The 24,220-nt window shown below is 39.9% G+C and overlaps 1 protein-coding gene across 2 annotated transcripts in view; it reads left to right on the forward strand.

Annotated features, from left to right (window-relative positions):
- PRKX (protein kinase X-linked) overlaps nucleotides 1-24,220 on the forward strand; it is a 128,706-nt gene that overhangs the window by 77,702 nt on the left and 26,784 nt on the right. For both annotated transcript variants that reach the window (XM_034757450.1, XM_034757461.1), the window contains exons 4-6: nucleotides 9,542-9,661; nucleotides 16,279-16,374; nucleotides 20,634-20,691. In XM_034757450.1, the coding sequence (XP_034613341.1) occupies nucleotides 9,542-9,661; nucleotides 16,279-16,374; nucleotides 20,634-20,691 (274 nt within the window). The remainder of the gene's footprint in view (nucleotides 1-9,541; nucleotides 9,662-16,278; nucleotides 16,375-20,633; nucleotides 20,692-24,220) is intronic.

Genomic DNA, 24,220 nt, shown 5'->3' on the forward strand with positions numbered 1-24,220 from the left:
TACCTTAGCCATGCTGCGCGCCACTGCCACCCCAGAGCTGCTCAAGGTAAGCGGCACGGGGCTGGAGTCCACACCCCGATCCCCTCCAGCCCCCCAAACCCCTGCCCTGAGCCCCCTCCTGCACACCATACCACAACCTCTTGCCCGGAGTCCCTTCCTGCACACCGCTCCCCTCCCACAGCCCACGCTCCCTCCTGCACCCCAACCCCCTGCCGCACTTCATCCCCCTGCCCCAGCCCTATATTCATGGCCCTCCTTGCAATTTCCCCACCCAGATGTGGCCCTCGGACCAAAAAGTTTGCCCACCCCTGCTATATATTATTGTGCATCTATAAAAACAGAGCGATCGTAACACAATTGATTGCAGAGAAGTAGTGGCTTTATAGCTATAATTTACTATGTATTATTGTGCATCTATAAAAAGGGAGAGCTCTCCTAATTACAATTATTACAGAGAAGTAGTGGCTATATATCTATAATCATGTTTTAAATTTATAGAGCACTTACCTCAAGGTAGGAGCTGTACAAAAATATAAATACAACAAATCAAAACTCTGAAAACTAACACAGTGCTACAAAGAAACTGCCCAGGCCAGGTTATACATCAAAGCAGAAGTACCCCAAGATTATCTGTGGTGTTTCTCTCCTCCCTCAAAAAGGAATTAAATAGAATTATATTATTCCTAGTGCTTGTAACCTGGCCTTTAGATTATTCTATTACTTAAATTGACATCTTCCTAAGGATTAGAATGCCCTATAAAACATGACAAGTTTGTGTATAAGTGGTTCACACTTCATAATTTTTGCATGTAAAGAATTATTCCTTTCAAAAATGGCAAAATTGTCAATTTATTGACATTTCCTCTTAAATTCCTGAAGTAAATTGTTGTCAAAGTATTCTAAAGCAGGAATAATTAAAAATAATGGTTCAGGAGGGTATCGTTTTAATGTGAAATGTGCCCAATTTCTCACTTTTCTGTTCCCTTTAGTTTATGGGTTATTTTATTTTATTTCTTTCATCATTCCTACCTTTGGCCGATTTAGTTGGCTGTCACAGGCCAGATACACGTGCAGCATACAGAAGATGAGTGAGCCCGCACAGAGTTCCCCACCCTGCCTTGGTCTAAACAGTTGTAGTTGCTGTATTTAAATGAGCCCAAGAGGTGCTGCTTTGATAAACCCAAAAGGTGGAGAATGTCATCCCAGGCAAGAAGACATGGGCCAGGTTAAACCCTCCCAAATCCTCTCACTGATTGTCTGGTCACAATGTGTAAAGGAGCAAGTTTCTCTATTCTCCGTGATTGTGCAGTCTGCACAGTCCTTCCTGTATGCATAGCTTCTCGGGTCTACCTGCGCTTGCCCTGGAGCGAGGCAGCTCCATGCTACGCTTTCGCCCTAAGACAGCAATTTTTCAGTCTGTGAATGATAAGGTGGTGGTTTCTGGCAGGTAAGATTTTCTTTAGTTATCTCTTCTCTCCTGCCTCTTTTCTCCAACCCTTCTTAGAAAACAAGGAGCTATCTCTTCTCTGCTTCTCTTATGTTGACTTGTCCCCTTTTCTTCCTTCTCTATCACTCACCTGTTTTCTTCCAGTTTTCCACTTCATGTCAGTGGCTTCCTCCAAAGTAGTGTGTCCTCACTTCACTTCCTGATTTTCTATCTTTTTCACTCTTGTTCTCTCAGCCAGGACTAAACATACTTTTGAGCCCAAGTGCCTAAACATCAAGAGGCATGTGATTAGGAATATATATTGCATTTGAGGTAATTGGAAGAGTGGGAAAATGGGAGGAGATAAAAGGAGAAAAGAGAAGCATCAGCAATAGCCTGAAGAAGAGAATGAGCATATAAAAGTACTACAGTGGTTTTACATTTCATTCATTTGTGGTTTTTAGTGGACACAACACCTATTTTAAGCTATTACTTCTATACACCATTTTCCTATTTCTCTTGCTGTCTCACTCCTTTCTGTATTGCTCTCCCTCAGATGCCTTCACTGAAAACATGGAGAAAATGACCTTACGTTTTGGAAAAGACTGCTAGTACTCTATCCAATGCAGGGTTTCACTCAAGATTATAGGAAATGGCTTTGGGGCAAGCCATCACAATGTTTCAAGGTGTAGGGAAATGCTTTACATGGTTGAAATTTTAGATAATTGAACTATTTGTTTCCTTCTAGTATTTTAACCTAAGTTAAAGGTGAGAAAAGCTTTCAGGGAAGTCAAGGTACTTCAGTTACTGTGGTAAAGTCAGCATCATTAAAGTTTTTGAAGTATTCTTGCTCCAGCACAAAAGATGTTTAATTGTCCCAAGCCACAACTGGCCCATAGAATGTGATTTATTTGAGCAGATCTTTTGTATAACTTTAATTTCCAATACTGTTTGAAACAAGTGAAAATAATATTAATACTACTTAGATGTTTTTGGAGAAACCCACACAATACTTCTGTGCAAAATTAAGTTATTTTTTGTAGATTACAATTAGCAGTTTGTTTCTCAATTGGTGGAAGCACCACAATAAGAATAATGTATCTGCCTGAGTTGAGTGAAGGATATGTTTAAAAACATTATCTTCTATCTCAATCATTATTGCTTGCACATGCCTTGATCCTGCTACAAATACAGCCCAATGGAATTCTGCATGGACATGGTTTGCCTGTGCAGAACAGTTATAACCCAGGACACCAGTCCTCTAAAGGACCCAATCAAACTTGCATTTAAATCAATGGATAGATTCCCGTTGACTTCATCATGAAGTTAATTGAATTCTAAATGTATTAGGTAGAATACCAGTCCCTAACCCATCTGTAAAGTGCTCTTGCTCTCTCACTGTAGAAATGAGTGTCTTATAGGGCAAAGTATGTAAGAGCTGGGGATAAAGCGTTGTCAGTTGAGGAAATCTGGTTATGGAGTGAACTTGCAAAGGACATTTGGTAAATCCAGTATCGGACCATCTTCAGAAAACACTATTAAATTCTTTTTGAAGGGTTTGAAAAATCTTTTACGCTGTAACAAGAATGATACCTACAATATAGATACCCCCATCTAGTCAAAAATACCCCTCTCCCCCCAAATAAACCAACCCTTCCTCCTATACGGTCCCACCCAAGTAAAAGCTTTCAGTTTTTTCCACTGGAGAGTGAGGAGATAGACTCCTTAAAGTCCACTGAGGACTTGACTTTTGCGCTGTTGACTTTCAATAAAGACATTCGGATACTATGGTGATGAGAGCCAGCATAAAACTCTACAATCTTAATTATCTAATATTTTGACTTGTTTGTTTATAGTTAGGGGGGTTGATTGATTAATCGCAGTTAACTCACGCAATTGATTCCAAAAAATTAATTGCAGTTTTATTCGCATTGTTAAACAATAGAATACCAATTGAAATGTATTAAATATTTAGATCAAGTATCAGAGGGGTAGCCGTGTTAGTCTGAATCTGTAAAAAGCAACAGAGGGTCCTGTGGCACCTTTAAGACTAACAGAAGTATTGAGAGCATAAGCTTTCGTGGGTAAGAACCTCACTTCTTCAGATGCAAGTAATGGAAATTTCCAGAGGCAGGTATAAATCACTATGGAGATAACGAGGTTAGTTCAATCAGGGAGAGTGAGGTGCTCTGCTAGCAGTTGAGGTGTGAACACCAAGGGAGGAGAAACTGCTTCTGTAGTTGGATAGCCATTCACAGTCTTTGTTTAATCCTGATCCCCATAATTCTACATTTGTAAGTTCAACTTTCATGATAGAGGTTGCATTACAGTACTTGGGTTCAGTGAATTGAAAAATACTATTTCTTTTGTTTTTTACATTGCAAATATTTGTAATCCAAAAATTAAATATAAAGTGAGCACTGTACACTTTGTATTCTGTGTTATAATTGAAATCAATATATTTAATATATTTGGAGTGTGGGAGAGGGCTCAGGACTGGGGCAGAGAGTTGTGGTGTGTGCAGGGGTGTTGAGGGCTCTGGCTGGGTGTGCGGGCTCTGAGATGGGGCTGGAGATTAGGGAGTTAGGATGCAGGAAGGGGCTCAGGGCTGGGCCAGAGGGTTGCGGTGCAAGGGCCGGGGCGGGAGGTTCTTCGGCTGCGGGTGCAGGCTCTGGGGTGGGGCCGGGATGAGGGGTTTGGGGCACAAGTTGCCCTGGAACTGTGGCAGGGAGAGAGGATTCCCCCCAGCCCTCTCTCACTGCAGTAGCCCGGGGCTGGGGGACAGGCATCTCTTTCCCCCCCCCCTAGTCGTGGCAGCTCCGGGGCTGGGGCCAGAAAGAGAGGCACCTCTCCCCCTGCATGGCCCCTAATAGCCTGCTGAGTGGCCACGCAGCTTAGGAGAAACTTAGGCTGCAGTCCTATACTGACAATTTCCTTCAGTTTTCTGCTTTATTTTAATTCCTACCTTGTGAACCCAAGATATGAAAAATCTTTTAATGTTTTAAAATAATTTGTCTACTCTATTAAAGTATAATTGCCTCTTTCTGCTTCAGTTTTATTTTCAGAGAAAACAGAAGCATGCAGCCAATAAATATTCTGTAAGGCTGGTCACTTTTCCCAGAACTTTTTATGGGGGAGGGACTTGCCATTTATGAAATTGGTGAGCTTTATTATTGATCTCAGCAGAGCAACTTGATTTTTTTAGAGAATGTTATAAAATTACTTACATTCCTGAAATGTGGAATGTGTATTATAAATCTAGAAAAATAAAAAGGTAAAAGCACAAGTATATACAGAAGAATGCTCTGTGAGGAAAAATAGATATGCTAATGATTCCAGCATGATGAAGAGTTAACACACTCGCCTTCAAATGTGTGTGGGCAATCAGTTAACATAAGTAGTTTGTGATAAAATTAGCAGTAAAAACAGGTGGCCTGTTGGGTAGTAGTAAAACCTGATGGTCCTGTTTGACCAGCTACTCTCTAATTATATTTCCCTATACTTGTAATTTTCCTTTTGCAAGTTGAGTAATTTTATCCATTACTAAACTGTTAAGTAATTAAGGAAACAGCTCATTTTAATCTTATTGTTAGCAGTAAGATACGTAATCTTTTGTGCACTGGAAGCAATGCTCTAATATTTCATAAGGGATTTTCTATCTGAAAAATCTGGCCACAAATAAGTTGTGAAGGTCAGAATCCAAGAAGATTCCAGCTCTCCTATGTGCACTGTTTTCTGTCGTAAAGTCCGTAGTCAGAGGTTGGAATCTGGATCAGTCTGTAGCACTTGACTAATTAATGTGAATGAAAAATCAAACCCTAAAATGATATGGTTCTATTTTTTATTTGTTTTGAAATGTTCATTTTTTAAGACTGATTGCATACCTTGTAATGCATTATAGTCATCTATCAGGCTACTGCTAGATGGCACTAGTGTGTAAAGCAGTGCTGTGTCTGGGTATTTGTGTGTGTGAGATTGTATTTTCTAATAATCAGACATTTTCTAAATTTTAAAAATAATACCCCAAGCTTCTTATGGTAAAAACTGAAGGAGTGTCTTCAGGCTAATGAACAGTTTCAAGAAATGCTGGGCATGTAGAGGAGTGTATTTGAAAATGTATTCTGACAGTTCTGTTGGAGCAAAACATCTTTAACTTTTGTCACATTTAAAACATTAACAAACTTAAACTCCTACTCCTTTAAAAGAGGAGTCCTCTTTTAAAGGATTGCCTCAACAGCCTTTTTATTTCTAATAAACACCCAATTTAAAATCTCAGGCCTGACTTTTAAAATACGGTTTTCCCCCCTCCCTGAGATATAGCCAATTTATTGGGGGCGGGAGGGGTGTTGTTGTTTTAAATTTCAAACGCAGTTATAGTGGTGGGATACAAAGCTTTGAAATTATTTTTTTCATTCATTCTAGGAGTACTTTTGTCAAAATTTGACAAGGAGTAAACTCTATATACCTCTTCTGTGATGGAGATGCCCCCCTTTCCCATTTCAACTCAAGAATATTCTTTAATGCTTTATCTTTTGACTACTTAATTTCAGGGAAGTGCAGGTCTTCAAATATGAAAACAGGATTTTTATCGTCACACTTAAAAAGAATTTCAAGATAGTGAAGCCAATGAAACTCTGAAAGAGATGCACCACAGATGTTTCACAGAGAACAGTTCATATTCTAGTTCATTACAACAATTAGTTATCTATTGTATATAGCATAGACAGCTGAATTACCACTTAACATTCCTTAATAACAGTGCTTAACTTTGGATAGTAAAGATAAATTTTGAATGGCTAGAAATGTATCCTGCCAAAACAATAAATGAGCCCTGAGTCAAAGCAGATAGTTAAATGTGTGGGTATATGTAATATAGTATACAAGTGTTTGCTTGAATTACATTACAGAGAGTTTAAATTTTAGCGGAGCTGTGTATCTGTGGAGAGAAGATATGCAACAATAAATATTTCTAAGCAAACTGAGCTTTAAAAAGCAACAGAGGGTCCTGTGGCACCTTTGAGACTAACAGAAGTATTGGGAGCATGAGCTTTCGTGGGTAAGAACCTCACTTCTTCAGATGCAAGTCTTGATTACTTGAGGTTCTTACCCACGAAAGCTCATGCTCCCAATACTTCTGTTAGTCTCAAAGGTGCCACAGGACCCTCTGTTGCTTTTTACAGATTCAGACTAACACGGCTACCCCTCTGATACTTGAGCTTTAAAAAGTAATCAAACACAAGTTTGATGGATGCCTATTGATTTTTAGATTGGAACAAAGTTCAAAGCCGTATAGTCTAGTCTCCAATCTTTTTACGCACAAGATCACTTTTTGAACTTAAGACCAACCCAGGATCTACCTGGCCCCTTCCCCGAGGCTCACTCCATTCCCCCCTCTCTCCGTCACTTGCTCTCCCCCACCTTCACTCACTTTCACTAGGCTGGGGCAAGGGGTTGGGGTGCGGAAGGAGGTGCAGGCTCTGCGCTAGGGCCGAGGGGTTCGGAGTGTGGGAGGGGCCTCCGGGCTGAGCCTGGGGCAGGGGGTTGGGGTGCAGGAGTGAGGGGTGCAAGCTCTGGGAGGGAGTTTAGGTACAGTGTGACCATATGACCCCTGCACCCAATCTCATAGAATCCACTGGACATTTCATGAGTTTTACTTTTTATTAGTATCATTTGTGGTTTATAGATCCAAAATCCTTCCAGGATCGTTGCAAATCAGTGTAGCATTCTGAACTGTGGGGTATGCATGGCTGAGCCCGGGGGAGGGGGTTGGGATGCAGGAGTGAGGGGTGCAAGCCCTGGGAGGGAGTTTGGGTGCAGGAGGGGGCTCCAGACTGTTGGGGTGCAGGAGAGGATGAGAGCTGCAGGTTCTGAAAGGGAGTTTGGGTGCAGGAGCGGGCTCTGGGCTGGTGCAGGGGATTGGGATGCAGGAGGGGGTGAGGTCTCTGGGAGGGAGTTTACATGCAGGAAGGGGCTCTGGACTGGGGCAGTGGGGTTGTGGTGTGGGACAGGATGCGGGGTATTGGGTGGGAGTTCTGGCATGAGTCCTTCAGATGTGTTTAAAGGTAGGGTTACCATATTTAAACATTAAAAAAAGAGGACCCTCCACGGGGCTCTGGCCCCGCCCCCTCCCCTGAGCGCCCCATATTTCCCCTCCTCCCTCCCAGCCACGCAAAACAGCTGCTCAAGCACTACCGGCTTCACGGTTTGCCAGGCGCAGCCTCCAGACCCTGCGCACCCGGCCAGGTGTTTCCCCAACGCAGCCGGAGCCCAGGAGGGGAAGCGCCTGGCCGGGGGCGCAGGGTCTGGAGGTCTGGGGGCTGCCCGACAAACCGTGAAGCCTGTAGCGCTCGGGCAGCTCGGCTCTTCAGCTACACAAAGCTGAGGTGTCTGGGGGGAGCAGCAGCAGCCGCCGTCACCACGGGGGAATCCGCCTGCAGCTCGCAGCCTGCTGGAGCCGCTCTAAGGTAAGCAGGGGACTGGGGCAGGGATGCCGGCAAAACAAAGCTGGGAGTATTTTCCCGGACATATTCGGGTTTTTGGCAGTTCCTCCTGGACGGGGATTTGAGGAGCAAAAAGCCGGACATGTCCGGGGAAAATCCGGACTTATGGTAATCCTATTAAAGGGGAGGGCTGGGATTCTGCTGAAAGTTGTCATTTCCAGACACATGCAGGGAACCTTAAATAGCCACAGGGGTAGGGTTGTAGTGCACTGATGACTAGCAGAGATCAGAATACAAAGTTAAACACTGAATCAGCAGATTCAAGGTGGGGTTTTCTCAGTGACAGTAGCTTACTGGAGGTTTTAGCAGCATTACATAAATGCCTCCTTGCATGATGCTGAAGTTACTACTACTACTACTACTACTATTCTTAGTATTACTAATAATATTCATGACTGATCAAAAGTGCCCTCATTGTACAGGTGACTCAGACCCAGGACTACAATGCACTATAAGGAACGTAATTTTAAATGGTCTAAAAAGTTATTTATTCACTGCATATTTAAGCTAGTTTGAAGGATTTCAGCTTTTGAGAAGATAACTAAAGTTTCATTTCCATATGAGCTGCAAGCTTTATGGGGTAAACTGGCAGGGTGGATGCAGTCTCCAGGATTAGATGAAAGCTGTGCACTTACTGATTATTTATTTATTTTGCCTATTTCTCTGCCTTTTTTCTTACAAAATATCATGTTTATACTCAATGTTAAATTCTAATTATAAATATTGGAAATTTCGTAACATGAAAATAAGATGCAAACATAGGAATATGAATGGATAAATAGAATGAACAACATGATTCTAAAAATCTTCAGCTGGGGGTTTGGGTGCAGGCGGGGGTGCAGGCTCCAGCTGGGAGGCGTTTACCACAGGCGGCTCCTGATCAGCGGCGCAGAGGGCTCAGGCAGGCTGCCTGCCTGCTGTGGCCCCATGCCGCTCCCAGAAGCAGCTGGCTGCTGGCACATCTCTGCCTGCGGCCCCTGGGGAGAGAGCGGGGGGGGGCAGTGGGTATCTCTGCGCTGCCTGTGCCTGCAAGCGCTGCCCCCATTGCTTACATTGCCCGGGAACCAATCAATGGGAGCTACATGGGTGGGCTGCAGAGATGAGCCAGCAGCCAGCCACTTCCGGGAGCAGCATGGGGACATAGCAGGCAGGGAGCCTGCCTGAGCCCCCTGTACCACCGGATTTTTAACCCCAGAGATCACGATCAACTGGCCAAGGCTCCAGGATTGACCAGTCGATTGCAATCAACGGATTGGTGACCGCTGGTCTAGTGAATAGAGCACTGTACTGGGAATCAGGAAACCTGGTTTCTATTCCTATCTTTATCACTAACCTCCTATGTGACCCTGAGCAAATCGTTTCACTTCCCTATACCTCTGTTATAGGAGTTCAGAGTAGATAATTACAATGCCCTTTTTTCTGACTTTTTATGAAATGATTAAAAACAGCAATATTCTTGACTTACCACTTGTAATATACATTTAGAGCTTTGTGGACTTGACTGTTCCAAACATTAGTGTGCCTATAGTATTAATTTTATTTATAGTTTCAATCCAGCCCTTTAAAACAGTAAGTGAAAGTTTAGATGTTGTTTTTGTTGGTTCGTTTCTCTTAGAACATGGACGCTGTGTGGCACACCAGAATACCTTGCGCCAGAAGTGATACAGAGTAAAGGTCATGGAAGAGCCGTGGACTGGTGGGCTCTAGGAATTTTGATATTTGAGATGCTGTCGGGGTAAGTGTTTCTCCGGTGATACTAAGTACATAACATTCACTCTATTTCAATATTCCGAATAACAAGTTTGAAATTTTTGGGTATATGTTAAGTCTATTACTAATTAGATTATCTTGTCTTACTGTGAAGAAAAGAATTAAGAGCCTATGAGAGAGACTGCAAAGATGTACCCAATTAAGAATGCAAAATAATTTAGCCATACAACTCCCAGTAACCTGACTGGAGATTCTGAAGCAAAATCCCAGTTTACAGTTGAAAATATTGTGCTCAAAATTCTGCAATTCTATATTCTCCCATCATGGAGTTCAGTTTGAATAAAATATTTATTTAATAATCAATTATACCTTTCGCAAAGGTTGAGTGAACTGCAAACTAGCACTGTAACTTGTCTGTTTGGCAATTCTTTGAAGAGAAGAGAGCAAGCTTCATAAAGGGTAACTCACCTGATTTATGGTTCAAGAATTAAGAAAATATATTTATATATTTAAACACATTTCTTTTTCCTTAAAAAAAAAAGGGGGGGGGGGCGTATGATCAAACTTCATTATTTTCTACCCTCTCACTCTAACTTATATTTCAGTTGGAGGCTTAGGGTTTTTTTACAGAAGTTTAGATTTTGTGCATGGACTGTTCTTGTGCAGAGAAAGGCTACTAGTTGGCTCTAAAGAGCCTGCTATAACTTTAAGGCTGAGACTTTAACAACTATATCAAAAACCTCTCCTGTCTTATGGAAGTTGGAACATGGCAATTGGAAAACAGATTCTGCATTATTTCATTTTGTGCACTCTGTTATGGTGCTTTATTTCTTTAGATGAAAAGTTTATTACTAGTACAGTAAATTCCAAAAAGGTGCAGGAGAAGGAGAGGGGTAAAAAAGCAAAAGCTATCCAGGGATTCTTTCTTGAGTTCATATGCTTATAAACTTTATTTCCAGCAATATTTTGGGATTCACTAGATGGCAGTGTTCTCAGAAGACAAACTTAAAATCTTTGCCACTAAAGAAAGATTTCTTGATATTACAAATACATTCATTTAAGTATTTGAGTTAAATATTAAGGAGGAAAATTGAAACTCATATGTTGTCAGGTTTTTAATCAATGTAATTTTTAAAATGAAAAATATAAATGGAAAATTAATATAGTTCTTCCTGTTTCAGCTATTTGATTATACTGAAAATAAAAGCCCAATTGCGTATTTACTTGTATATCAGGGGTCGGCAACGTTCGGCATGCGGCTCGCCAGGGTAAGCACCCTGGCGGGCCGGGCCAGTTTTATTTACCTGCTGACGTGGCAGGTTCGGCCGATCACAGCCCCCACTGGCCAAGTTCGCCGTCCCGGGCCAATTGGGGTGGCAAGAAGCCGCGGCCGAATGTTGCCAACCCCTGTTGTATATTATATATAAAGACTTCAAAATTTTTTTTAAAAACTATACCTTTCTTTGCATGTGTACTGCATGTCTGCTGAAAGTGTACTGGAATAAAAAGAGGACTGATGGAATTTTATCACTAATGCTGCCATACAGCAGTATAAAAGGGTATCTCTTTGGGGCGCACATGTGTCTTGTGCCTCTTTGTGCTCCTGTACAAGGGTATGAAGAGTAGAATGGCTATAACCCTCTCTCATTTCCCATTTACTGCCTGTGGCAGCAAGACAGAACCCACCGAGTATCTGACCTACCACTCTCTTCCGAGACTTTAAACAGACTTTTTCAACTTTTTAGGAGACAAAATCTTCTCATACTTCCATTCCAAAGATGTCCTCCCCCAGCCTCCCACCCCACCCCCGAAAAAAAAATTGAAGAAAATCCAAACTAAGACATTGGTCTAGGACCCTCCTGTACACAACCTGGTATAGTAGGGCAAGGCACGTCACGCCAACTGCCGTGTCTTCATGGTGGAATCTTAAAACGTCAGGATTCAAACCCTGCCTATCCTTTAACAGACGTAGGTGATACCTGTTCTGCCTAATGTCAAGTATTGGTTATTTAACAAGTTAGATGTTTCGATCTGTAGTCATGTCAATCTGTAGTCATGTCATCAGAATGTTGCCAAATGAAAATTCTTCTTTTAATGAAGGGATATTGGCATGAATTATGGGTTGTTTTTATAGTGTAGCTCTACATGATACTGGAGCTTACCTAAATAGACAGGGCAGTAAGTTATCTACCGTTCTTTTTTCCTACAGCTGTCAGCACTTGGATTTGTTATCCTTTTTTTTATGGCGAGGAGGGGCAGATGCTTCTATTGTACCTTTTTAGTGACAAAATCCATATTTAATCCTCTGAGATTGATTTCAGTGCCATCCCATGGATCAGTCAACATAGTGGTTTACAACGGTCTTTCTACAGAAATTTTCAGCACCACAACACACCTATGATTAAGGCTAATATTTTGTCATGGATATTTTTAGTAAGTCAGGGACAGCTTCTTTGAATTTTTTCTTTATTGCCCATGACCTGTCCATGACGTTTACTAAAAATATCCATGATGAAATGGTGATTTAAAGTGGGCTTGGAATTTTCATCTGAAATCAGTGTGATTTGTAGTCATTTGAATATCTTCTGGGACTTAACTCCAGATTTGTGAAGCAGTTGTGCAGAAAGTTCTGACTCCTGCACATAGTGGAACACAGAAGCCATGGGAAGTCATAATGAAGCAGGGTCAGGCAGTCCCCAGGAAATTTGACCTACCCCTTATGTGACTTTGAAGTTTAAGACTGAAACATTGAATTTGACATGGTATTCCATAGGGAGGCAGTGAGGAGAGCACTCCAGGGGATGTACATTTGTCAGCCTTCATTCCTAAGCAGACAGTACTACTGTGTTCTAAGTCAACTGTCACTTTTTTTTTTTTTTTTTTAAGATTGGCAGCTTCATTAATAGTTAGAGAATTATTACAGTGGTCAAGCCTGGAGATCATGAAGATGTGAATCACCATAACAAAGTCTGAACATGACAGAAGGGACACAGCCTGCTTTGTCAGCTGTAGATGGAAAAGGGTGCCTACCATGTCTGTGGCTGTTGGGGTATCCAGAAGCAATGAGAACTCCAGGTGAACAGTGATCTGCAGTGGGTTCAAATTCTAGCCAGGCCTACACTGTGAAGGGACATGGTCAACGTTAATTAAAAATAAAAAAAAAAATCCCCAGATTTTTTTAATCTATTATTGTGACAGGTCACAGCTAGATTACAGTAGCTGAAAAAGAATAGAGATTTTTTTTTTTCAATTTATACATTTGATAACTTATCAATTTTGCTGATTTTTCTTATGTTTGTATGAGTCTTTAACACAGCAACAGGGGAGAGGAACTTAAAAATGAAGGGGGGAGATGTTTGTAAAATCACAAATTTGATGGACACTCGGGGCAGGTGGAATTTCTGCTTTTTTTTATGACTAATTTCAAGTTGGTGTAGTATCCGATTTAACTTTGCTGTCTGTGCTCCTTTAAACTTATTAGGGACATTCATCAGATAACTATAATGTTGAGGGTTTTGTTTTGCAGTTCTTTTTTTAAAGGCTAACAAGCTTTTCAAGGAAAACATGCTAACCTTCTTAAAAGTTGCTGAATGTCCTATCATATGTTGTCAAGTATCAGGGGGTAGCCGTGTTAGTCTGTATCTACAAAAACAACAAGGAGTCTGGTGGCACCTTAAAGACTAACAGATTTATTTGGGCATAAGCTTTCGTGAGTAAAAACCTCACTTCTTCGGATCATATGTTGCTTAGTCTTTCTTTTGTTTTCTTTTACTAGTTCCACTTGGGTGCTATCAGATTTTCCTTTCATGCAAAATATGGTTGCATGTAATATTCCCCATGTCAATATCCCTGAGATGTCAGTATTCTCAAGAATAGATGAAGAACTCCGCCTCTGGGAATATATTTGATATGTAGGAGTTGAATAAAAGTGGATATATATAGTCACAAACAAAATCCCTGCTCCACTGCTAGTCATAGGGATTATTCATGTCTGATTAGAGTAGTATCCTATAAAATGAACACAATATAGTGAAGTGCTTTCTAACCATAACTGAACATTTAGCATTTTATAAATAGGACCAGTCTTCCAAGATGCTGCCATTTTGGTTTTTCTCTGAGATTAATGTTAAAGGTCAAAGCTGTGTTAAGCAATTAAGTCTTCGGAAGAGAAAACAAATGTATACTCCAGCAATAGCGTACTGCTTATAAAATGTGTCTGCAATTGTCAACAGTAGAGAATTATTGAAGCACAAATTTGCATTCCAATATTATTATTTTACTGAATGGAATCCAGATGTCAGCAGTGCTTTCTGCTCCAGAAGCTCTCTAAGCAACTGATGGAGTACATATCTGTCCTATGTAGCAGTTACAATTAGATTTGAATGGCATACTTTTGCAGAAAGAAATTGCATTTTTAATTTGTGGCAGTATAATAACTTGTACTGATTGTTAGGCTCATTCATTCCCTATCATATTTCTCAATGTCTCACCTGGGCTTTTCCATGGGAGAGAATCCAATCATTTTAAAAAAAATGTTTTTGAGAGAAATAAGATGGAAGTAACTTCCATCAAAAAAATCTTCTTACATAACATTCATTTTTTATAATGCATGCACCAAGTCAAAAATAGGATTATGAATCTTAATCATAAATACAAAATTGAAAGTTTAGAGTTTAATATCATTTGAATGAATAAAAATATTACACAGATGCAACGCAATTCTATAGGCTGTCCTAAATAAGAAACAGGACATCCATTCAATCTCTCTGCTATATAAGGGGAAATAAACTGAGCACATCCAAATTTTGAAACTCTCGCTTGCTACCTTGTTCTTTCTTGTAGTTGTCTGAGATAGGAATTTAGGCCCAGATTTTTAAAGATATTTAGGCACATTTTTAAAAGACAGTTTGGCACTTTGAAGCCTAAATCCCATTGACATCTGGACACTGAAGTACTTAAATTACTTTTGAAAATGAGACTTAGGTTCCTAAATCAATGAGTATAGCTGTGCCTAAATACCTTTAAAAATCTGGACCTTAGACTTCAGAAAAACTTGTGATTGTATGTTCTGAAGTTTCCCGGACAAATAGCTCCACTATTTCATGATGAGATCATCCAAACAAGGTTTATTGTTACTTTTCCCTTTATGGAGTGTGGTGGGGGGAGTTCCACCCTCTTGTCTGTTCTTACCAAAAATATTTTAGTTATTTTCTTTGGTGAAGGTATGGCCGTTTTTTGTTGTTGTTGGTTGTTGTTTTCTTGGACACTCAAACAGCATCTAGGGAAACTCTGAACTTGGTTGTTGCCTGTGACTGTGGTTTGGTAACTACAGTGTATGAGGTATGTTAATCCAGTTACTGTACTTGTTACATGAAGTTACAATCTGGTATATTGAAACAATTGTCCAGTTAGTATCTACCTGACATACAGTATGGAACAAGAGACTAAATTAAAAAAACAAAAACACAAGGCTTCAGAAAAAAAAGTCATGTAGGAGGAAAATGTTTGTTGTTCTGGCACTAAAGTCTTGTCTAGACTACCAAGTGTTTGCAAAGAATTAGCACCTAATGTACACATTTAAAAAAAGGAGCTAAGTGTGTTAACACAGTAGGGATGAAACTAACTTTTAAATGTGTTAGAACCTAATGTAGATAGGATTTAACATGGTTTTATTCAGCACTTCTTTAAACATTTTAGCCAATACATTAAAAACACCAGCCTTCTTCCTAGTCTACATAAGGCATTACACTACTAAAGACTCTATGTAAAGTTAAAAAATAGTGGTGGTGCTTTTTCCCCCTACAGCCTTGACACCAGTGAAGATGAGGAGCTGCAACCCTTTTCAATTTTAGAAGCATAAGCAGTGACACCACATTCCATGTATGGGTGGTGGCTGTAAGAGCAGTAGTTACACAGTAGCTTCTTTTGATAAAAAAGATTCCCCTGGGTAACTTTTAGGAAGGTGGATGTGCAGAATTCCAGGAAATGTATGGAGTCCAGAATTCAGTTTATTAAGCCTACTGAAGTGATATGTATCACTGTGGAAATATGTATCCTTTCTGGTGAGCAAATAGGTCAGCCTATAGAAAGAGAACCCCAAGAGAGGATACAAATTCTTAGTTGTTGCAAGAGGTGCAGCAAAAAAAAAAGAGGCAACTGGCTCCTTATTTTTATATTGTCTTTTAAAGGTAAGGAACTACAGTTTCATAATTAATTCTGGAATTGGCAGCCAAGGTGAAGGGAAAGTCAGTAGTGTTCAGACTAGAAGGGAAGAACTGGTTTTGGTGAATGCTGTCAAATTTCACCAATAGGGAAGACGCCAAAGCACAGACTTTCTAAGGGAAATCTTCTCTCACTATATGTGACTGACCTTTCTCTTGTAATATTAAAAATTGTTCTCAGTATTTAAATTTTCATATATTCTGAATATTTTCTGTACATTCTATGTTTTGCAGAATAGCTATCTTAATTGGGTTACAGAGGTGTGGTTAACCCTGACTTCAATACGCAATGCCTCGTTGCATACAGAATAACTATGTACTTAACAATCTGGTCAGCAGATAAATTACTTCAACATAATACCATTATACATTTTTGCAGATAACTAAAGAAAGCTGTGTTTTGGTTGTTTAATTCAAATAGGTTTCCTCCATTTTTTGATGACAACCCATTTGGTATATATCAGAAGATTCTTGCTGGCAAAATAGATTTCCCCAGACATTTGGATTTGTATGTGAAGTAAGTATACTGGCTTTCATCACTAAAATGTTTATTTTTAATTATCTCTTTAGCATAGTTTGAAAGGATCTGCATAGGAGGATACCTTTTTGCGGTATTTTAAAACGCTTTGTTGCAAAATATATTGGACTAAATTTAGTCCTGAAATCAAAGTGAAAACATATTTAATATAATTTAAATGTTTCTCTCTACCATCTCCTGTGAATGCCCCTTCAAGCACAAGGCTTCTCACAAGACCATTATTAAAGCTGTATCAGCAGATTTCATGAGCATGCATCAGCTTATTATATGTGCTTATGCTGACTGATCCTAGTATTCCATACTTGTACATATTCTGAACAGTTGCTGCCCTCAAAATGCTGCTGCTGCTACCAGTTTCCTGCAGTTTCCTCTTCTCGTCCATTTTGTTTTAATACAATCCTTCTCAACAAAGAGTCCGCATGTGCTGTCTGCAGTAATTTCTGGATACGTGGCCAGAAGGTGAACAGTACAAAGTTGGTTTCTTTGTCATTGATAACTAGGCCATCGTGATGAAAAGCAATTAAACATAGGGTACTGTCAGCATCTGTTTGTATTTCTCAGTCACACTGACTCATAATCACTGACTTGTATCATCCGGTAAATTCTGATGCCATGAAAGACATTCTAGTCACCGCACTCACCAAGTGTATCCAAGTTCTTTTGTAAGTTGAGAAAGATGGTCATTAATGAGCAGTTAGGCTACTTTAGGTATCATACCCTTTGAATACTCTCTCTTTTCCTGGTTCTCCTTCTACTTCTTTAGGTATTTTTGTAATGTCTTTCTTGATGGGTAATCTTCCTCCTTCCTCCCCACCTTCGGGGGAGAGGGGGTTGCACATGGCTCTGTTCTTCACCCCCAGTTCTTTCCTTTTACATCTTTTTGGATGAGCTCATCTAGTGTTTTTTTATACTGTTGACTCACCAATCTATCACTTCACTCCTAACCTGTTTCCCACTATCCAATTCTTTATTTCATCCTACCTCTTTGAGATCTCTTCCTTGACTTCTCACCATCAACTTAAACAGACCTCCCTATTTTTTTTACTATGAACTCAACCCCTATTCTTTCATTTTTGACATATCTCTTCCTCTCCTCTCCCTCCCCCCCCCCCCCCACATCCAGGTTGTGCCCAAATAATTCATTCTCCACAACATTTCCATAATGTCTAGCCATTAAAGACTCTTGACAAGGCTTTGATCTGTCACCTTTGATACTGCAGCCTCTTTTTATCTTTCCCACTTGATGCCCATACCATTCCCTATAATCCTTAGAGAAAACAGCTGCTTTTATAGACTGTTGATCTGACTATGCCACACCACTTTCTCCTCTTCCACTGTTTCAAGTTCAAGTTTTGTGTTACTGCCAGTAAGGCCCTGCATAACTCTCTGCCTTTTCTACTTCTAACCTAGTCTTTTTTCACATCGCTTTTCACTCTGCCTCTGATGTTATCCTTGTTGCCAGTTTATCTGACTCTCCCGCAACAGTCTGTGCTTTATTCCTTCCCATCCCCTACATGTGAAATGCCATTCCTGAACTTTCATGCCCTGACCATTATCCTTTTCTAGTTCAAATCTGTACTCAAGAACCACTTCTGACATAAATTACAAGAATTTTGCCATCTAATAATCCCTTGGTTTGAAGGTATTTGTCTGTAGCTGTCCCCTGCCCACATTGTTCCCCATTGAAAAATAGAACAACTAATAGATGTGTCAGTCACCTCCCTGACCACTCTGTTTTGAAAAGTGTTTGGTGTGTGGTTTTGGTTTTTGGGTAAACTCTTCAGGGCGAAGATGTCATCTCTTGTGTTTTGGAAATGCATAACAATGGGGGTGCCATTGCAGTCTAAATTATTATTATTGAGCAGGTCTGATCTAGGATGTCGGCACCTACTTGAATTCAACACTATATGTAATGAACTGTTAGAACACTTGACTTTTTAATCCTGTGTATAAAGTAGGACATTAAGGAAGCACTGCACTGTTTCTTAATGCAGATGTTAATTTGGATACTCCTTCTCTTTGAATGCAACGTACTTTCACAGCTTCAGTGACAACTCAACATCATTGAGTCAGTTCCTGTCTCAGCTGTGTATTTTCTGCATTTCCAAGGCTTGTTTGAGGAGCAGTCAAAAGAAGAGCTCTACAACTTACTCTGCTAAGAGTCATCAATTAAATAACACAATGCTGATATAAATGACACAGTAAGCGACTACACAAACTTGTTTCTAACCCAGTGGGATCCAGCAATAGATCTGGCCCTTCATTTCTAATTTGAATTACTTTTCACTCTTCTATTTGAAAGGGTGTCTCTTTGTTTAGAACAATAATGGTTAAATTTCTCCTCCTCACTCACCCATTCCTAAGTGTCCTCTGGGATGCCCTGGGAGGAGAAGAAATTCCTTCAGGAATGACTACAAATGACTGAATCACAGGACTGAATCTAAATCCAGCCATTTACTGGCTGAAATGTTTATGGGAGATTAGGAAATCTCCTTCCAATGTCACGTTTGTATTCCCGTATAGCTGGCAGCTGAGTGGGTTTTTTCCACTGAGTTTCAGAAATATTTGCTCTGCCATATATGACAGTTTTCAAGCTGTTTAGTAAATTTATTATTCAGTTCACCATTTTCAATATGCCCCAAACTAAGATTTCTAGGTTTCTCAAAGGAAAAAAACTATATTTATTTGCTGGGTTAGATAAATATGGATCTGATTTTTTTTTTCCACAATCTTTCTCTGAGGAACTCCTGTTTTGAAGTCCCGTCATACAAGGAAGATTGCAGTAGCACCTCTTTCTTCTTTAGGCTGCAAAACAGCGAAGATGGCTAAGCTGTATGTTTTGTCGTAGACATTGATTATTGTGGAACATACAAAACTGTTACTTGGCTTTTATTGAAGAGGATAAGTTGTAGATAATTAAGAATATAGCCATTGAGAGAACATGTAATTCACTGTAGAAATTTGTTGCTGAATTTCTCTGTAATACCTGTGTATATCCAGGGTAATTTCACTGGGCTCTAAAGTGTAGACGTGCCCTAAGTCAACCTATGTTAGGTCGACTTACAACCACCGCAGTAATTACTACCCACCTTCTGTTGGTAGTGTACGTCCTCACCAAGAGCGCTTCCACTGTCTGAGGTGCTGAGCCCTCCATGCCGCTCCCTGCTGGGAGCACAGCTCCCTTCCGCCCCACCCCCAGCTCTTGGTGCCCCACTACTGGCTGGGAGTGGGGGGCAGCCTTCTGAGCTCCTCACCTCCCAAAGGGAGGAACCTCCGGGCAGCAGCTACCTAGGGACAGCCGGACTTTAGATGCTTGGCTTTCTTGTCAATTTCACAGCTCCAGCACGGAGCCGTGAAATTAAGACAGCCAACAGAAGATGTAAGATGGCATCTCCCTAACAACATCAACATAAGCCATGCACCTCTCATGGAGGTGGAATAGTTATGTTGGTGTAGTAGGGCACTTATATTGGCAGGACAAGGTTGTAGTTAGGTCAACGTAAGATGATTTGTGTAGACCAGGCCTTAATGGAGTTATTCTGGATTTACACTGGAATAACAAAACAAAAAAATGTGATCCTTGATTTTGTTGTTAACATAGTACTTACAAATGTATTTACATAATACTTTTGATTTTTCTAAGTGTTGTCTCAGCTTTTAAAAAGTTGAATTTAGCTTTATGCAAAGCTCATAAAACGACATTAGTTTCAAAGTATACATTTCATTTTCTACGGAGGACTTCTGAATGCAAGCTAGTCCCTACTATATTTTAAACAGAGAACTTGCTGTTCCACATTTTCTCTATTTTTAACTGAGGTAGAATTAAATATATGCTTGGCTAAAACCGAACGATTGAAAAATATATCTCTTTTTTAATTTGCTATAAGGTCTAGTCTAAAAACATGTTCTGAAGGAAGTTCAGTTTTGACTTGAGATTTTGAATGCCTAACAAAATGCAAAGGGGAAGGTTAGACATTTCAGGCAAGGAACTTGTATCCCAAATCTTTTCTTAAGAAACTACACTCTATAGAGAGATTCACCTCTGTTCCTCTGAGACAGGTTACCTGTTTTCATACCAGTCTTGAACCCTTTGAATGTAAGACGTTCTGAAATAGGAAAAACGTGAATTGTTAAAACACACACAATGTTTATGCTGGTAAAATAAAAGTGCTTTCAGTGGTTTGTAGCATGCATATCCCAATGAAATAAAACCATGACAAATGTTTCCTCTGTTACAGGGACCTTATTAAGAAGCTTCTAGTGGTTGACAGGACAAGGCGATTGGGAAATATGAAGGTTAGTGTTAAATATGTTTTTAAATGTACACGTGAATTTTGAGGGCCACTTGTGCTTCAGTTGTGTTACTTAGGACTGAACATCTGAATTAGCATATGAAAAATATTAAGTTACGTTTTTCTGTTCTGAATGTTGGATGAATGCTGTAATTGATTTTTGTCTTAAACTTTGCAAGAGTACCTCTGTTACATTTAATTGCTGTTACTGGTGTTGAATATATATTTGCACCATACTTTCAGTTTAATGTAAGCAAAAGAGAAAACATTAGTGAGGAAGAAGTGGGGGAGGTGTATGTATGTGATGGAGTGATCTACTGCAATGGGCTGCCATCTAGCACTTTGTCCAGATGCACTCCTTTCCTCTGCTTTCCTCTGAAATTCTATTTCCTTGGCCAGTTTTAATGATCCCCCTCTCCCCCGCCCCGCGGAACAACCTCATCCTGCAACTGTGTGTGTAAGCGTGCAAATGACTCTGAGTGTTAAAATATTTTAAATATTTTCAAGCTGTTTTGTTTTAATGTTACTAAAATTTGGAAAATTACTACAACTAGTACATGTTAAAAAGATGTTTTCTTTGCAGGCGAAGGTACCCAATACTAAATTGGCTTAATTTGGAAAGTGGTTTTTTTGTTTTGTTTTTTCAGTTTAAATGGTTTCTCCTGTAATGTTGTGGCACCCCCACAGTCAAAGGAAATGGTATCAGCATTCTTGTTACAGTGATAATTCACAAGCAGTAGATCCCAGATCCCCTACTTGTCAACATTCTGTGTGGAATTAATTTAATACCATGTCCATAAGGAGGTAAATGTGCAGCTTTTCTGAAGAAGAGAGGTGTGTGTATGTTTATGTACACGTTGTACAGCATACTCTCTAAATATAGAACAAGGATAGAAAATCACATCAAGGTGTGATCCTAATAACTTCATATCCTGTTTCGTGTTTATGTGGAATAAAAATCTGATATTGAGATGTGAGCATCCTAGAAATTCCTGTAGATTTAAATGTGTACTCTCAGCTGCCCACCGAGGTAACCTGCAACATTCAAGCATATAGATGTCCAATAAAATGTCCTTTGTTACCATTTTTCTACTATTCTAAATCTCATCATGGATGTGGATCCCTCTTTTCAAAAGGAAAGATTCTTCCGCCCATTTTCTTCATATTGCCTCTATATAAATCCATGGTACGCCCACATTTTGAATACTGCATGCAAATGTGGTCGTCCCATCTCAAAAAACATATATTGGAATTGGAAAAGGTTCAGAAAAGGGCAATAAAAGTATTAGGGGCATGGAACAGCTTCTATATGAGGAGAGATTAATAGGACTGGGACTTATCAACTTGGAAATGAGATGACTAAGTGGGGATATAATAGAGGTCTCTAAAATTATGACTGGTTTGGAGAAAGTAAATAAAGTGTTATTTACTCTTTCTCATAACACAAGAACTAGGGGTTACCAAATGAAATGAATAGGCAGCAGGTTTAAAACAAACAAAATGAAGTATTTATTCATACATGCACAGTCAACCTGTGGAACTCTTTGCCAGGGATATAGTGAAGGCCAAGACTACAACAGGGTTGATTTAAAAAAAAAAAAAAAAAAAAAGACTCATGGAGGATAGGTCCATCAATGGCTATTAGCCAGGATGGGCAGGGATGGTGTCCCTAGTCTCTGTTTGTCAGAAGCTGAGAATGGGCAACGAGGGATGAATCATTTGACAATTACCTGTTCTGTTCATTCCCTATGAAGCACCTTGCATTGGCCACTATTGGAAGACAGGCTACTGGGCTAGATGTACCTCTAGTCTGACCCGGTATGGTCATTCTTATGTTTACCCTTATTCACCATGTGACATGTGTTCCCATTGTTTTCAGTTTAAATATCAGTCAACATAAAGGTCAGATTCTGTCACATTACATTATATCAATTTTACAGAAAAGGGTAATATTAGTATCCACATTTTGCTTATCACTTGTATAGCACAGAGCAGACAATGTCCCAAAAAGAAATAATAAGGAATAAGTATACTGTTGTATACAAAAATCAGTCTCATGTAAAATGTTAGAGTAATTTCCCCTAACCATATGAACACATTCAGCCATATCTTCCATCTAGATTGCAATATAGAAGCTAGCAGCATATGGATCCCACCTAAATCTATTTTGTGGCTATATAGTCACAAAAAACTTTAGACTTGGCTTACAAATTAAGGTGTAATTGAGGGATTTAAACAATGGTGCAGCAGCTTTTTCTCTCCAATGATTGCCATGTCTGTGTGGTACTTGCTTATTCTGAAGCAATATTAAGTTTATAGTTAAGCATTTTACTGTAAATGTAAGAGATTGCCATAGCAATCTAGCATTTTTTTGTTAGTTTTTAAGGCATTTATAAAATGTTAATGTGGTAGAGTAACTGAAGAGAAATAAGTGTAACATTGAAAATGATGGATGTGAAGAAATTGGGTTAGAAATTGGAAAATTAAACATTAAAATTGTTTGGAATTCTGATTACTAGTACTGTTTAACTTCTGTTTGTTTCTTAGGCATCAGTATAAAAGGCTTTTCTAGTATGTGCCAGTCTGCATGCTACTGTAGGTGCACATGGGCCTTGGGCACAAGATGGAATTATTTTAAGTAGCAGTATCTGGGGTCACACTTGCACCCTGTGGGCCTATATGAGGGTGTGTAAAGGGCAGGGTGGTCTCAGTTCCCCTTACCTCACATGGCAGTCAGACAGAACCTAGTGAATGTCTGATCTGCTGCCATTTAGCTTTGGCTAAACCTTCTACAGGTCTTTTAAAAACCTTCAGAACTTCAATTATCTTGACTTACAATTGCAGTCATCATCTCTGCCCATCTAGACTGAGTAGTGACCAATATCTCCCTCTCTTCACAGGGTACCTTAGAGTTGCAGACTCAAAGCCTGTGGGCTTGAATCTTTATCCATCCTGTGATGAGTAAATCCCTTTAAGATTAACACAACAGGTGTCTCTTCTACCTAGAAGTCGCATATACCAAGCAGAAATTCAGTGTGCCTATTGTTCTCTGCTTAGAAAACTAAGTCATGATATATGAGGTGGAAGTTCTGTCTTTTGCAACAATTCATGAAGGTCTCATCAAATCTTGATGAGACAAGCTCCAGAGTTCTGCTACTGGACAAGCCAAAATCATTCATGCCCCATCTAGCAGAAAAAAAAGCACTGAAGTTCAGTACCAAGAAGATGGTGGTTGTATTAATACCTAGCCCTTGGTACCAAAGCCAACCCCAACATCTTTGCTATCCAAGCCATACCAACACCTCTGGTGTCGAAGTCCAGCATTAAGAGAGGCCACTCTGAACGCAGTGCCAGAGATTCTGGGAGGAGCGAAGTATCTTCCTATAAGGAAAAACTACGTAAAGTCTCTGTAGATAAATCCACCAGGCCCTTGACAATATTAAGGACTGAGAGAAGGATCAGCCTGCAGCAGAAAGGACTTTTCCAGCAGCTAGCCCAATTCTGGTGATGTGCCCCTTAACATTGATGCCTGT

The sequence above is a fragment of the Trachemys scripta genome, chromosome 1 (genome assembly GCF_013100865.1).
Source record: "Trachemys scripta elegans isolate TJP31775 chromosome 1, CAS_Tse_1.0, whole genome shotgun sequence".
NCBI lineage: Eukaryota > Metazoa > Chordata > Testudines > Emydidae > Trachemys > Trachemys scripta.